The sequence below is a fragment of the Orycteropus afer genome, unplaced genomic scaffold, assembly GCF_000298275.1.
Source record: "Orycteropus afer afer isolate SDZICR_OR568_19922 unplaced genomic scaffold, OryAfe1.0 scaffold00245, whole genome shotgun sequence".
Taxonomy (NCBI): Eukaryota; Metazoa; Chordata; class Mammalia; order Tubulidentata; family Orycteropodidae; genus Orycteropus; species Orycteropus afer.
Genome location: NW_006921832.1, coordinates 3,458,881 through 3,474,909, shown reverse-complemented (window position 1 = coordinate 3,474,909; position 16,029 = coordinate 3,458,881). Strand labels below are relative to the sequence as shown.

The following is a 16,029-nucleotide window of genomic DNA, read 5'->3' as shown; positions in this document are numbered from 1 at the left end:
CTGAGAGAGAGTGGGCACCTCCCAGAACATTGTTTTGTGCCACTCCCAACAGAAATACTCCAGGTGGACAACTTCAGCAATCAGGAGCTCCTCAGTTGCTCACAGAAAATCCCACCTTGGAGTTTACAAAGACTTATGGGTAGAAAAGCCACACTAAGTAATTTATTACACCACATGGCTGTAGTCTTTAATCTTCATCAGTAAGTGCTTCAAGTCATCTTCACTTTCAGCAAGCAAAGCTATGTTATCTGCCTATTACAGGTTGCTAATGAGTCTTCCTCCAATCCTGATGCCACATTCGTCTTCATATAGTCCAGCTTCTCAGATTATTTGATCAGCATACAGATTGAATAATTATGGTGAAAGGATACAACCCAGATGCACTCCCTTCCTGATTTTAAATCTTGTAGTATCCTCTGGTTTGGTTCACATGATAGCCTCCTGGTCTATGTATAGGTTCCTCATGAGCACAATTAAATGTTCTGGAATTCCCATTCCTCTCAGTATTATCCATAATTTTTATGATCCACACAGTTGAATGCTTTTGCGTAGTTAATAAAACACAAGTAAACATCTTTCTGGTATTGTTTGTTTTCAGCCAAGATGCATCTGGCATCAGCAATGATATCCTTTGTCCCACGTCCTCTCTGAATCTAGCTTGCATTTCTGGAAGTTCCTTATCAATATACTGCTGCAACCGTATAGGTATAAAGTATAAGTAGGGTTTCTATTAAATCTGAAAATTTTGTGAGTGAAAAGTCATTATCATAAACCACAGGTTTCATTCTTTTATTTACTTGGAGTGGCAACTTCTGCTAACCACTGTTAAAAATTTGGGTTTTTTATTCTTTCTTGAGTTTCTATGATGGCAAAGTATCCTTTCTTTAAGTTCAATGGTAGCTTACCAACTGACATCTCTCCTGTTTATTTTTGCTTCTAATTAAAGGAACTCCGATGGTGAAGTGATTAAAGCATTTGGGTGCTAACCAACAGGTTAGCGGTCCAAACCCACCAGCTTTTTGTGGGAAAACTTCAAGGCAGTCTGCTTCCATTAAGATTTATAGCCTTGGATTTGGAAAAAAAAAAAAGTGGGGGGGACCAGGTTTGCTGGTCTGATAGAGCCTGGTGGAACCACTGAGACTATGGCCCCTAACTGCCCTTCAGGTCTAGAATTCAACCCACACCTGTGGCTTCCAGCCAAATAAAAGACAGGCATATGAGTTGAACATTTACCTGAGGTAGTTACACTCCTTGGAGAGATCAATCATGGGAGAAAGAAGGGCTGTTTATGCAGAGGGAGACAGCATAGGAGTTGAACATTTACCTGAGGTAAATACACTCCTTGGAGAAAACAATCATGGGAGAAAGAAGGGCTGTTTAAGCACCACAGGAAGACAGCACAGGAGACAGGGGTGCATGGAGGGATGGACACAGGGAAGATGTAACTGTTGAGAGGAAGTGGGAGGGGAGCTGTTGCATTGTGGTAAATTGTGGCCAATGTCATGAGACAAAGAGTATGTGAACTGCTGTATGGAAAGTGAATTTGCTCTGTAAATTTTCGCCCAAATCACAATTTAAAAAAAAAAAAAAAAGAAGATTTATAGCATTGTAAACCCTATGGGTTAGTTCTACTCTGTCCTAAAGGGTTGCTATGAGTCAGAATCATCTTGATGGCAGTAGGTTGGGTTTGGTTTTTGTATTGAAGGAGACAATAAATAGGAACAGAAACTAGTCTCCTTTGTAGTATTTGTTCTTGTGGTTGGGTACTGTCAACTTGATTTAGACTCATAGTAACTCTACAGGACAAAGATGAACTGCCCCATAGGGTTTCTAGTTAGCTGCTTAATTTAAAAATTAGACTTGTTTCAAATACATTAATAGACATTGTCTTGAGTTTTAATCTATTTGCTTTTTATAAATTGACAAATTAATTTATATTATAAAATCCCTACAATACTCATTAGTGCCATTTAAAAAGTACTCCAGCAAAGAAGAATGAAGAAAACTAAAAATTCATGAAAAGAATTAGTCCTAGCGACTGGTACACCACATGATCCGCAGCCTATACGACTGTGAGACCAGAACTAGATGGTGCCTGGCTACCACTGTAAACCACTCAGGGGGGAATCTATGGAGGAGCTCGTGGATAGAAAGGGAGAACAATGTGGAACAAAACTCACAATCATTTGGGAGGCAGGACCAGGTTTGCTGGTCTGATAGAGCCTGGTGGAACCACTGAGACTATGGCCCCTTGCTGCCCTTCAGGTCTGGAATTGAACCCACACCTGTGGCTTCCAGCCAAATAAAAGACAGGCATATGAGTTGAATATTTACCTGAGGTAGTTACACTCCTTGGAGAGATCAATCATGGGAGAAAGAAGGGCTGTTTATGCAGAGGGAGACAGCTCAGGGGGCAGGAGTGCATGGAGGGAGAGACACAGGGAAGAGGTAGCTATAGGGAGGAAGTGGGAGAGGAGCTGTTGCATTGGGGTAAATTAAAGTCAATGTCATGAGACAAAGTGTATGTGAACTGTTGTATGGAAAGTGAATTTGCTCTGTAAATTTTTTCCCAAATCACAATTAAAAAAAAAAAAAAAAAACTACTCCAAAACTCATAGACTGTTAGCATTGGAAGAGACCACATATGGATCATCTAGTTAATATTACATCACATTTTCAAAACAAGAAAGTAAAGACCAAGTAGGTAAAGTGAATTTCTGATAGCACACAACTAAACCACAAATGTCTCCTGACTCCAAATCTACTTTTCTATTGAAATCTTTTTTGAACTTTAATAAAAGGTTTAAGGTATCAGGCTATAATAATAACAATAGTAACAGTTATAAACCCGTAAGGAGCAGTTAAAGGGAATTTCATTTTCCTCTCACAATAAACACAGACTTCCTTTCTGTTAGCCATGGAAAGCAGTTTACTCTCTAATTTATACAACAATTTAATTTGTCATAGAATGAGAAATAAGAATATACTCTATAAAAACTATATAATATAGCAAAATTTAATAAATTTTTATATTTATAAATTATTTCTATTTTATACCTATAACCTAAGTTATTAAAATTTATAAGCACTTAAGAATTTATAAAGATTTTGCTCCCTACCAAGTTGTGGTTTCTTTTTTTAAACTCAGTGGTGCTTTGCAAAGGAGTCCATAATATCAGTGAAAATGGAATGGTTAATGCAGTAATGTGCTGGGCAGCGAGAAAGGCAGGTTGCAACGTATTCAGCAAGTACAACAAAAATATCTTAGATAAAAGCATTTTGAGAGAACCAACTTAAATTTCCTCCCCCTAACCACTCATCTGTCATTTTGTCATACTAGGGTGACTTGCATGTTGCTGTGATGTTGGAAGCTATGCCACCAGTACTTCAAATACCAGCAAGGTTAGCCAGGGTAGACAGGTTTCAGCAGACCTTTCAGACTAAGACACGCTGGTGGTGTAGTGCCTAAGGCATTTGACTGCTAAGCAGAAGGCTGGCAGCTCAAGCCCACTACCCACTCCTCAGAAGGAAGGTCAGGCAATCTATTTCCGTAGCGATACCACCTTGGAAACCCAAGGAGGGGTTGCTATGGTCGGATCTGACTCAATGGCAGTGGGTTTGGTTTGGTTTTTTGGTTCAGACTTAGACAGACTAGGAAAAAAGGCTTGGTGATCTACTTCTGAATTTTACCCAGTGAAAACCTTATGGATCACAACAGAACACTGTTTGACTCACTTGCTTTGGATATGTCACCAAGAAGGATCAATTGCTAGAGGACAACATGATGTTTGGTGAAGTAGAGGGCCAGTGAGGGAGAGGAAAACTCTCTAGCTGTACTGGCACCATAGCCACAACGATGGACTCAAACAGGCTGGCGATTACATAATACGGTTAAATTTAATAAATGATGAAATGGGACCAGGCAACGTTTCTTTCTCTTGCACATAATAAGGCCACCGTGAGCCAGAATCAGCTTGACGGGAGCTATCTAGCTATTTCTATCTAGTGTTCAGTTAGATTTAGCTGCTGAGAAATAAAAGATAGGGGAGGAACTCAGTAATTTGTCTGATCTCCTCAGTATACATACTGTATTTATACTGATTTAACTATAGTCTTTTTGAAAAGTGTCAATATATTGAAAGAAAATTATATTCTGACTGGCAATATATCTTGAGAACTATGGCTACTTCACTTCACCAAATGAGAGCACATAGATAATTATTATAGCCCTTCATCTGAGGTAAAGGTGCTGTTTTCCAATTTTAATTTGGTGGCATAGGCGCTGTAAATGATGTAAATAAAAAGGAAAGAAAACCAAAAACCAAACCGACTGCCATGGTGTTGATTCTGACTCATAGCGATCCCCATTGAGGTTCTGAGGCAGTAAATCTTTACAAAAGTAGATTGCCCAGTCTTCCTTCTGCAGAGTGGCTGGTCGGTTTGAACCACCAACCTTCTGGTTAGCAGTCCAATGCCTTAGACAATGTGCTACCAGAGCTCCTTAAAAAGGAAAGAAAGTAGATATTAAATAATGGTGAGTATATGTACCAAGGTGGTGCTTTGACTTCTTTCATAATGAACTGGCATGATGTAGTTGAGAATAGAGAGCTGGTCTGTGGCATCCTCCAGAACTGCAGAGATTCTCAGCACATCCAGAAGGGAGAGTGGTGGCTCTATGTATTCTGGGATGACATCCATTTCTGTATCTTGGGCTATTTCTTCATCTCTTCCTATGGTACCAGGTGATTCACCTGTCACTGACACCATCACCTCAGAATTCCAAACTTTTGGAGGAAAGTTAGAGGCTTTCAGCTGGTCTCTGAGGAAAGAATGAAGAAAAAATAAAAAACATGTAAACCACCAATGTTGAAATATTACTTAAACTCAAAAGCACAGGCAGTGAGTAGACTGGCTTTTAAGTCCACATTGTCATATAATGTAGGTAAAAAACAGAAGGGATTCTGTCAAATACTTTCCATTGATATTTTGATCAATCAAAGGCAAGTAACTTACTGTTTAATAAAGATACGTTGCCACTGCTATCTGACCACGTATAACCAATTTGAATTTGGGCAAAAATAACTGTTTGTTTTTTTTTTCCTAGCAGCATCTTTAGATGTTAACCAAAAGTATCTCGTGATTAGTGAAATACATAGGTAGCCAGCCTCCAAGATGACCAAACAATTATCATTTCCGGGTATTCCTGCTCTTGTGTAGTCTCCCTCACACTCAATTAGACTGACCCATGTAATCGATAAGAAGCTTTAGCGGCAGTAGCTAAGGCATTCGGTTGCTAACTAACAGGTCGACAGTTTGAACCCACCAGCCACTCCATAAGAGAAAGATGCAGTTTGCGTCCATAAATATTTACAGCCTTGGAAACCCTATGGGACAGTTCTACTCTGTCCTATAGGGTTGCTATGAGTCGGAGTTGATTTGATGACAGTGGGTTTGGTTTTTTGGTTTATGTAACCATTAGGAGTCTCTGGGTGGTGCAAATGGTTAATATGCTTGGCTGGAAAGGTCAGAGGTACAAGTCAACCCAGAATCACCTCAGAATAAAGGTCTGGCAGTCTACTTCTAAAAAATCAGCCACTGCAAATCTTATGGAGCACAGCTGTACTCTTACATGGAGTCACCCATAACCAATAGGATACTGTAGAAATGACAGAGTGTGACTCCCAAGGCTAGGTAATAAAAGACATTGTGGCCTGCAGTTCATTTTCTCTTGGATCTTTCATTCTGGGGAAGCCAGCTGCCTTGTAATATGGTCACTTAAGTAGTTCTCTGGAAGGGCTATGAGGATAAGGAACAAGGCTTCTTGCCAAAACCGCATAAACTTGCCAGCACCAGAAATAAGCAATCTTCCAATTGGGTCCTCCAGCCCCAAACAAGTCTTCAGAAGCTTGTTGCCCTGGCCAACATCAACCTTATGAGAGATTCCAGGCCAGAACTATCCAGCTAAATTGCTTAAAAATTCCTGACCCACAGAAATTGTGTGAAATAATAAGTGTTTATATTTTATGCCACTAAATTTGGGGACAATTTGTTACACAATAGACAACTAATGTACAGAAATTTAACAGAAGGCATGATGTTAAAATACATACAAAATAATTTGGTATTTTGAATATACCTTTCCATTCTTCTTGAGTTAGTTTTATCACCCTCTGTGGTTTATTTACAATCTCATAAAAATGCAGCCACCTAAAAAGAGAAGGAAAATTTGAGATTGGTTTAAAGGAGCATTGAGAGATGTTTCAGAAATTCCTATGCCCTCTCATTAAACAATTACAAGACACGTGGCAGATTCCCTCTTGTTGCTTAGTAGAGCAGGCCCAGAGGTGAAAGAACCATGCACATCATTTTGCGCAGGTCTATTAAGCAGCCAATTAATTACTGATCTGCCAAAGCTGAAGATAAATGAACTCTTAGAGTTTCTTGTTAAAGTAAATTAATGTCCAATATGGTTTTAGTGTCTTTTATCATACCCTAATTTTTTTCATTGTATTCTATTATTTTCATTGGTAATCTCTATGCAATAGATTTTTCTATTATTCTGATTAGTAGAATATTTCATTAGATCATACCATTCCTCTAATTTGCCAGGTAATAGAATTTGTAACATCTAAAGTTATAACAATTAAGATTGCACTAAAAAAAAACTGAAATTATCCTGGAAATCAGGATACCCCTCCTAGTAAATTACTTTAGAAATTAATCTGCTTGAATGAAGTTTACAATGAGCACACCCTATAGAGAATTGTGCTCTATACTGAATAGTAAAGGCTGTTTTCAGTGTGACTTTGCCCACAATAAAGTGTCCCTGGGGATGGTTGCAGTAGAAATATGTCTCACTCAACAAAAATTTTATATACTAAACTTCAATCATATAAAACAGAATTTTTATGTAACCTGAAAAAAGATACTCCAAAATAGCCAAATTTTCTGGTGCAGGGGCAGTCCAAGAAGAGGCAGCATGAATTAAGCATAATTTTGTTCTATGATTGTACTCTTGTTTCATTGTTTTCTCATTTTTTAGGCTTAGGGTATAGATAAATTACACTTTGTGTAGATAACATATGGTTGTGCTTATGCAGAATCCACACATACACACACAAGTATTTAGTTACTATGTGTGATACATCTTGATATTTTCTATCACTTTTTAAACATTTATTTTTATTTGTAAAAATATACACAATAAAGGATACACAATTTCAACAAATTCTACATGTACAGTTCAGTAATGTTTACATTCAAGTTGTGTATCAGTTCTCATTGTCTTTTCCCAAATTATTCCACCATCACTGACATAAACTCACTGCCTTCTAAGCTTCTCATCTAACTTTTCAAGATGCTATTGTCAATTTGATCCCACATAGACAAATCTTTGAAAAAGCACAATGCTCAAGGCAGACCTACTGTACTGATTAAGCTAAACAATTGTTTGATTCAAAACAGACTTAAGGGAAAAGTTGTGCTTTGAGGTCTAAGGTTTAAAGATTATCTCCAGGCAATAGTGTTCGGTGTTCATCCAGCTTCAATGAAACCAGAAGGTCTGGACTTCATTGTATTCTATCATATTTTGTTTAAATGAGTATTCTGCTTACAGTCTACTAATGAGTCACGTCATGAATTGAATTTTGTTCACACAAAATATGCATCAAATTGGCCAGGCCATGATTCTTGGTATTATGTAATTACCCTCCATTTTGTGATCTGATATAATTATCCTATGTGTTATAAATCCTAACTTTTATGATGTTAATGAGGCAGGATTAGACACAGTTATATGAATGAGGAAAAATACAATCTACAGGATTAGTCTGTAACTTGAGTCAATCTGTTTTGATATATAAAACAGATTAAACAAGGGATCAGAGATCAGAGGGACATCAATACTACCAAGAAAGAAGAGCCAGGAGTAGAGCACATCCTTTGGATCTAGGGTCCCTGTGCTGTGAACCTCCTAGACCTAAACCAAACCAAAACCAAACTCACTGCTGTGGAGTCGGATCCGACTCATAGTGACCCTTCCTTGGGTTTCTGAGGTGGTATCACTACAGAAGTAGATTGCCCAACCATCCTTCAGAGGAGTGGCTGGTGGGAGGAAGACTAATGACAAGGACTTCCTCTAGAGCTGACAGAGAGAGAAAGCCTTCCCTTAGATCTGGAACCCTGAATTTGGACTTTTAGCCTCCTAAACTGTGAGAGAATAAATTTCTGTTTGTTAAAGCCATCCACCTGTGGTATTTCTGTTATAGCAGCATTAATAACTAAGACAGGTCATCATTTGAATTTTCAAAAATGCCTTAAATGACACTTCCCCAAGTAGTCTCTCTGACACAAGTTCTATCAGCATGTCTCTGTTCAAGCTTTCACAGAACTCCCATTTTCCTGCAGAGCCTTTCTCACAATTTGTAATGTTTATGTCAGTTTTCCTCACCAAATTGTGTGTTCCATGAGAACAGAGACCATGCCAATAATGCTCACTATTGTAGCCTCAGTTTCAGGTTCAGTATGTATTTGTGAAATGAATGAATAAATAAATTAAACTCATGTGTTATTCCTCTCAGGAGTACTTACACTTGGAACTTCAAGAAATGAAATTTCTGACAACAAATATGAACCCTTTTGCATATACAGTACTGAGTTGTCAGTGAAGGCAAACAGGGGTATATGGACGGAAAGATAGGTGGACAGGCTAAACAATTAGGTATGTCTAAATGGGGAGTGTATCCAAGATCATATATAGGGTTGGCAGACAATGGTCCTATAAGTTTATGTGAGTGATAGAATTCCCAGGTGCTGACAAGGGGTAAGGTTATGGTCATTGCTTGGTCACAGCCAGTTACCCAGAGCGACCAAGTAGTTGATCCTGAGGGCCTGGGACCATAGTTGCAGGGGACATCAAGCTCAATTGACATAACATACTATACAAAACATTGTTCCACCTCCTACTTTGGCGAGTAGCGACTGGGATCTTAAAAGCTAGCAAGCTGACATCTAGATGCAACAATGGGTGTCTCGTCAAGAAGAAAGAAGAAAACCAAAATGAATGGAAACAATCAGTCCTAGTGACTGGTACACCATCTGATCTGCAACCTATACAACTATGAGACCAGAAGAACTAGATGGTGCCCAGCTACCACTGTCATCCACTTGGAAGGGCTGTACGAGATCCTGCATGGAGAGGGAGAACAATATGGAACAAAACTCAAAATCATTTGGAGGCAAAAAAAAAAAGAAGGTGGGGACCAGGTTTGCTGGTCCAATAGATCCTGGTGAAACCACTGAGACTATGGCCCCTAGCTGCCCTTCAGGTCTGGAATTGAACCCACACCTGTGGTTTCCAGCCAAACAAAGTACAGGCAAGTGAGTTAAACATTTACCTCAAGTAGACACACACCCTGGAGAGAACAATCATGGGAGAAGGAAGGGCTGCTTATGCACAGGGAGACAGCTCAGGGGGCAGGAGAGTATGGAGGGATGGACACTGGGAAGAGGTAACTATGGGGAGGAAGTGGGAGGGGAGCTGTTGCATTGTAAATTTTGGTCAATGACATGAGACAAAGTATATGTGAACTGCTGTATGAAAAGTGAATTTACTCTGTAAATCTTCACCCAAATCAAAATAAAATTAAAAAAAAAAAAAAACAGGCATTCCTGAGTAGCTAGAAGAGTATGTTTTATTATTATTAGAATACTCACTGTTGGCTTCTTTACTGGGGCTCAGTTTCTTTACTCTGAACTTGAGAAATCTATAAAATTTATAAAATGTCTTGAAACCTGGTAGGGCAAGTCCCTACACTTTTTTTTTTTTCAAATAAATTAATGCTATTTATACAGTCAAAAAAAAAAAAAGAAATGAAATTTCTGGGACAGAGAAAATTTGGAAGAGGAAGCTATAAGATACATTAACTTTATCTTGATGAGAGAATCTGATTCAAAATGTGACCCATACACAACTGCTTTATAAAACCTTGGCACATTCTTTACTCTGCTGTCAGTCCTTATCCATCACCAGATCTTGTCAGCTTTACATTTAAAATACATTCAGAATTCCAATACTCATCATGTCTGTTTACACACCATCATCTCCCAACAGGATCATTACAATAGGTCAATTATAACTTACCTCCTTGCTAGTACCCTTGCCTGCCATAAGTCAGATAGTCACTGCTCTGTACAGAAATGGGGATCTCTGGTGGTACAGTGGTTAAGCACTTGGCTGTTACCTGAAAGGCTGGTGGTTGGTATTCACGTTCTGCAGGAGAAAGATGTGGCCATCTGCTTCCGTAAAGATTTCAGCCTTGAAACCCCTATGAGGCAGTTCTCCTTTGCCCTATTGGGTCGTTATGAATCTGTTCTATGGCAATGGGTTTGTTGGTTTGCTTTTCTGCACTGAAACTTCAAATGGCTTCCCATCTCAGAATAAAAGCCTTCTTTACACTAGCCTCCTTGCTTCCCCCCCCCCCATACAAGTTAACACCTCCTAATGTGCCATATATTTTACTCCCTTATTGTCTGGTTCCCCCTAAAACCAAAACCAAACTCACTGCCGTCTAGCTGGATCGGACTCATAGCGACCCCTTCTTGGGTTTCCGAGGCAGTATCACCACGGAAGTAGATTGCCCAACCCATCCTACTAGGATGTAAACTCCAGGAGGGGAGTCGTTTCTGTTTTCCTAAGTATTGTCAGCGCCTAGAACAATGCTTGACACATGGTAGTCATTCAATGAAATATTTGTTGAATAAATGAATGAATCCACCAAACTAAAAAAAAAAAAACTCACTGCTGTCCAGTCGGTAGCACTCACAGTGACCCCTGCTTGGGTTTCCGAGGCGGTATCTTTACGGAAGTAGATTGTCCAATCTTCCTTCTGAGGACTGGCTGGTGGATTTGAACCGCCAGCCTCTGGATAGCAGTCAAATGCCCTGGGCATTACGCCACCAGAGCTCCCTAAAAAGGTGATAAATCTTCTCAGGGTAGTCCTCCACAACCTCGGGGTCAAAGCTAAGTATAGAGGTAAGAACTTAAGTCAAGTCTTGAAAGATGTAAAGGAGTAGAAAGAAGAGATGAGGAAGAAAAAAGCAGGGAAAGAAAGGAAGGATTCCTCCTGCCTTCGTGCTCCCGGCCTTTCTCTTTCAGTCTAGAGTAGGATCCGAAATGAGTCTCCATTCCCCTTACGCTTGTGTGTGGAAAGGAAAGATACTTCTTTGTTCGCGAACCAGATCTGATGTGTCCGAGCCTGGGATAAATCCTTTAGCCCGGCTTCTGCCTTTCCACCTAGAACACCTAGGAGACAGGTACCAAGACAGTGTGTTTCTATGGCAACAGACAGTTTTGGGGGACCTTTTCTTCTCCCCCATTAGCTGGCTACCACTTTGCCGCCCTCTGTTCACAAATAGTGCATGATGCCGCTTATAAAGGTGAAATGATTTGGGTAAAGAATTGTAAGAGTACTCTTAGATGTGGCTTGCTTCAGTCACAAGACGAAGCTTCCACTCCCCCACCCACCCACCCAAACGGGCGTTCGCGGAAGAAGCCTAAATTGGGGGCGTGACGGAGAGGTGTTTGTCCCACAAGGCAACGCGGTGGGCTTGCGCTTTTCTCTTTCCGCCATCTTGGAGCCTGTAGAGGTGAGTGAGACTACAGCTGCTGAAATTTGGGGATAAAAAACTGAAGTGGGTTCATTCATACGCCTCGGAAGGCATCATTGTGGTTCGGGGCCCTTGCCAGCCAGTAGTTTCTGAGGATTCCAGCAAGAGGGAGGACAGGATGGCAGGGATGCGGGATTGATGGTGTTGGTTGCCTTAAGTCCCGAGAACGAATGCTCCTGTAATCGGAGTTGCTTCCTGGCCCCACTTCGTTTGTGTACAGGTGTTTATTTAAGGCAGTGGCTCCTTTAGGCTGAATTCAAGTTTTCTGTACGTTTTTCTGTCTAGATATATACATTGATTGATAAGTTTTCATTTTTCCCGAATTTCTTTCTACTGACCAAGGCATGGAGAAGCACCGGTTACACACTGGTTAAAACATTTGCCTGCAAACCGATAGGTTTGAGGTTCCTCATCAGCCGCTCCGCGTGTCAGTCTGCGTTTGTAAAGATGATAGTCTTGGAAACCTTATGGGGCAGTTTTTTCTCTTTTCTGTAAGATTGTTATGAGTCGGAATCTTGCTGGCAGTGGGCATTATATGAAACGTCATTCAAAAGGAATTTGTCCAATAGCCTTAAGAAGCGGGAGGGAACTTGGTGGAAAAGTTGGTGTTGAAAGGTTGTAAACTGAGATTTTTTTGTTTTCTTTTAAGGCCTGCTGGAAACAGGACTTCTAAACCGGCAAATATGTCTGGAAGGTACGAGCTTTAAATGCAGTTGTTTTCTAGTTGTGGTTTTGTTTGTTAGATGTGAACCTAAATGTGAGCGTAAACCAGAAAAATTAAATATCTGTTGTAGATATCTTGAGGAGGGGGTAGAATCATAGTAGTGGTTTGTTGAGGTTAAACAAGATCTTTTAACAGCTTACGGTTAATCTTACGTATTTTGTGTATCTTAGGTTGTGGTCCAAGGCTATTTTTGCTGGCTATAAACGGGGTCTCCGGAATCAGAGGGAGCACACAGCTCTACTTAAAATTGAAGGTGTTTATGCCCGAGATGAAACCGAATTCTATTTAGGCAAGAGATGTGCTTATGTGTACAAAGCAAAGAAGTAAGTTTATAATAACGTTACGGATTTGAATTTTTACTCTGCCTCATTTTTCTTTTGAAAGAAAGAAAGAAAATCTGTGGATGTTGATAAAAGTAGTTGGTGCTATTAAGTCTTCTACTTTTGACGCCTTTTGTTGTAGAAGGATGTTACTTTTTGTGGATGGAGTAGGATTTGGGTAACTATAGCACTTAGAAAAATTACAGCTGTTCACTATTTAGAGGAAGAAAGTAATTCCTTACAAAGATTTGTGGAGCACTTTTTCAGGGAGCTCTTGGTGGCCTAGTGTTTAAAGCATTCTAACCAAAAGATAGGCGATTCTAACCCACCAGGTGCTCTGCGGGAGAAGATGAGGCAGTCTGTTTCTGTAAAGATTGACATCCTTGGAACCCTATGGGGCAGCTCAATTTCAATTCTATAGGGTCTCTCTGAGTTGGAATGGACTGGATTGCAGTGTGTCCCCCCCCCCCCCCATGTATTTTAATACATTTAATTTAGTTTAGTTGATTTCCTAAAATTAATATTTTAAAGATATTAGTGGCTGTTCTTAATCTACCTCAGGCTATTTAGAATACCTGGCTCTGTACTTTAATCTTTGCCCACCACCACAAGTAGAGTGATGCTTTAAAATTAGATTATCAGATCTTGTGGACATTGTTCAAACTCCAGTCATACCTCATCTCATTCATTAAAAGCCATAGTCCTTAAGGGTCCTCTGATGCATTTTGTACTCAGGTTCCCTATTTCTTTCTGGTCCTAGCTAGGACTCACCACCATTCCTCATCCCACTTCCACCTCCTGTGATCTCTTCCTTTTTTTTTTTTTTCTTTTCCTTCCAGTAGACCATGTGTACTCTCAGATCTTTAATCTGTGCAGTTGCCTCTGGGTGGTCTTCCCTGGATAAGTATATGGCTTGTTTCCTCACTTGGTCTTTATTCCACTGTCACCTGGGTGAAGCCTTCCATGGCTATTTAAAATTACAATCAATCTTCCCTCTCACGACACATAAACATCATCCCACTTAGCCCCCTTTGTTTTTTTCTTCCCATGTGGCAACTATTCCATCTGATATCCTATGTATTTTACTTTTTTAATTATTGGGTTACCCTGTAAACAATTTTTCTAATTGCAGTATGCCCAGCCTTTAAAAAAGTGCCAGGGAAACAGTAGGGACTCATTAAGTATTTGTTGAATGAACAGAGCCCAGATCTTTCTTGGTTTGCTTTAAATTCCTCAGTTGGTTAACTGGGCAACCAGAATTGAGAGCCACTGGTCTAAAGGCCACCTTGAATTTGTTTTAAACTTCATTGGTTGTCTGAGTTCTCATGCACTTTCCACCATTCTTCACATTAGCAACACAGTGACTCCTGGCGGCAAACCTAACAAAACCAGAGTAATCTGGGGAAAGGTAACTCGAGCCCATGGAAACAGTGGCATGGTTCGTGCCAAATTTCGAAGCAACCTTCCTGCTAAGGCTATTGGACACAGAATCCGTGTGGTAAGTAAAATTATTACCCAATCAGTCCTGTTACGTCAAACTAATCCCAAGGGGTTGGGCTTTGATCTCTAAGGGCCCTTCAACTGCAATTCTTCTTTGTCACCAAAATATGCTATAAAATTACTGGCAACAGTTTAAGTATTTTAGAACATAAAAGAAGGTAAAGACAAAGTGATCAAATGGATTATTTAGATTACAGAATTTACTAAAGCTGCCTGGGGGGAAATAGTATTTAAATTAATAATTTTCTTCAAAAATATTGGCACTGAAGTAGGTGCTAGAAAATAAATTCAACACACTTTTTTTCTGGCATAATTCTTGAGAATACTTTCCCATCTCTTCATCCTCAGTGCCAGATTGTTAGAAGAATGGATGTTATCAGTTTGTTTCATAGATGTAGAGAGTTGATGCTCACTTTTCCTAGGTCCCAGCACTCTGAGCTAAGTTAAGTTTTGAAAAAATGGGAAGGGATTTGTCCATATTGTGGTACTAAAATAACATTTGTAAATTTCTATTTACCTAATTTTTTGTGTTCTTTCCCCCCCAGATGCTGTATCCTTCAAGGATTTAATAACTACTGAAAAGTAAATAAAGTAAAATTGTGAATTTGTTACACGTTCTCTTGTATTCTTACTTAAAAAAAAGTTCCTCTAAATTAAGTTGCTATATGCTTAAAATACGCATTGAAATAGAGAAAGGGCTTTATGAGAACTTACTGATATTTTCAGAGCACAAGGAAGTTGTAGAGATACTATGTCAGTGGAATTACAGAAATTTAGAATATAATCTATCTGGGGATTTTAATGAGAAAAGTGGAAAGGAAATATCTTAGAAGTTTTTATGGTGGTGGAGCAACAGAACCCAGCCTTTGAATAACTTTTGGACAAATGGGAGCAGGGAGAACAGTTGCAGTCAAGTGGATTCCAATCCATGATGCCTTCATGTATGTCAGTAGGATTCTGCTCTGTAGAGTTTCCATGGCTGATTTTCTGGATGTAGATTTATTACCAGGCCTTTCTTCTGAGGTGCCTCTGGATGAACTGAAACCCCCTAGCTTTTAGCTTAGCTGAACATGTGAAATCGTTTGCATTACCCAGGGTCTCCATGGTTTATTTGATACACTGATAATTGTCTTCCTCATTAGATTAAGTAAGTGAAAGAAACTTAAATTTATCTTCATGACCTTAAAAGCACCATGTAATTGTGAACTCGTTCACTATGGACTAGTTGGCAAATTTACAACTTGGGAATTGGGAGGAATATGGAGATAGTACTTAAGGGTTTTGGGAACTCTGAGATAGGCTGAGGTGAGATATCTTTGGGTTTTGTGACTGGACAGAGCATTCTAGAATATAAAAACGCTTGAGCATATTAGGTAATGTTATGCAAAATAATGCCACATGATTCTACCTCAAAAAGGTGTTAACCCTGTGGTGCATGGGGTTTAGGATTAGTGCTTAGACATTGCAGTACTATAATGGAGAATTGAGAGATTTCAGCTTATTACAAATGAAAGTGAATAGGGCTTAAATCTGGAAATGTGCTGAAGTGCAAAATTTGCACTAATGCATCAACTTGTAGTATAATGGTTGTAGATTTTTAATTGAGGATTCAGTAGCAGCAAGGTCTTTGCTTTTATTAATGAACAAATCTTGACTTTCCACTGAAAATGCCAAAGACAAGTTTGCCATAACAAGCCCATTTTGAAATTTGTGTTTGGGTTCTTTGAGATAGACATTACAGGGATTTTTATGGGGGCAACACCTTTGAAGTCTAAAGGAAAAGGAGCTTGGGAAAGTGGGAAGATCTGATGATTGAGA

General features: G+C 39.5%; 2 protein-coding genes across 2 annotated transcripts in view; one reads left to right on the top strand and one right to left on the bottom strand.

Annotated features, from left to right (window-relative positions):
* Positions 1-11,630, bottom strand: part of IQCG (IQ motif containing G) — a 124,452-nt gene extending 112,822 nt beyond the window's left edge. Inside the window, exons 1-4 of the mRNA XM_007949393.2 lie at positions 11,591-11,630; positions 11,195-11,302; positions 6,137-6,170; positions 4,549-4,819 (exon numbers count right to left, since the gene is read on the bottom strand). Of these exons, the coding sequence (XP_007947584.2) occupies positions 4,549-4,819; positions 6,137-6,170; positions 11,195-11,302; positions 11,591-11,630 (453 nt within the window). The remainder of the gene's footprint in view (positions 1-4,548; positions 4,820-6,136; positions 6,171-11,194; positions 11,303-11,590) is intronic.
* A 720-nt stretch (positions 11,631-12,350) lies between these two features.
* RPL35A (ribosomal protein L35a) lies at positions 12,351-14,780 on the top strand. Its single transcript, XM_007949391.2, has 4 exons — positions 12,351-12,361; positions 12,562-12,714; positions 14,065-14,209; positions 14,757-14,780. The coding sequence occupies exons 1-4, from the start codon at positions 12,351-12,353 to the stop codon at positions 14,778-14,780; spliced, it is 333 nt and encodes a 110-aa protein (XP_007947582.1).
* The last annotated feature ends 1,249 nt before the right edge of the window (positions 14,781-16,029 follow it).

Bases quoted from the DNA above. Each gene is read 5' to 3' on its own strand.
- RPL35A (XM_007949391.2), top strand. The intron at 12,715-14,064 runs GTAAGTTTATAA...TCTTCACATTAG, and splicing joins TATGTGTACAAAGCAAAGAA to CAACACAGTGACTCCTGGCG. The intron at 14,210-14,756 runs GTAAGTAAAATT...TTTCCCCCCCAG, and splicing joins TTGGACACAGAATCCGTGTG to ATGCTGTATCCTTCAAGGAT.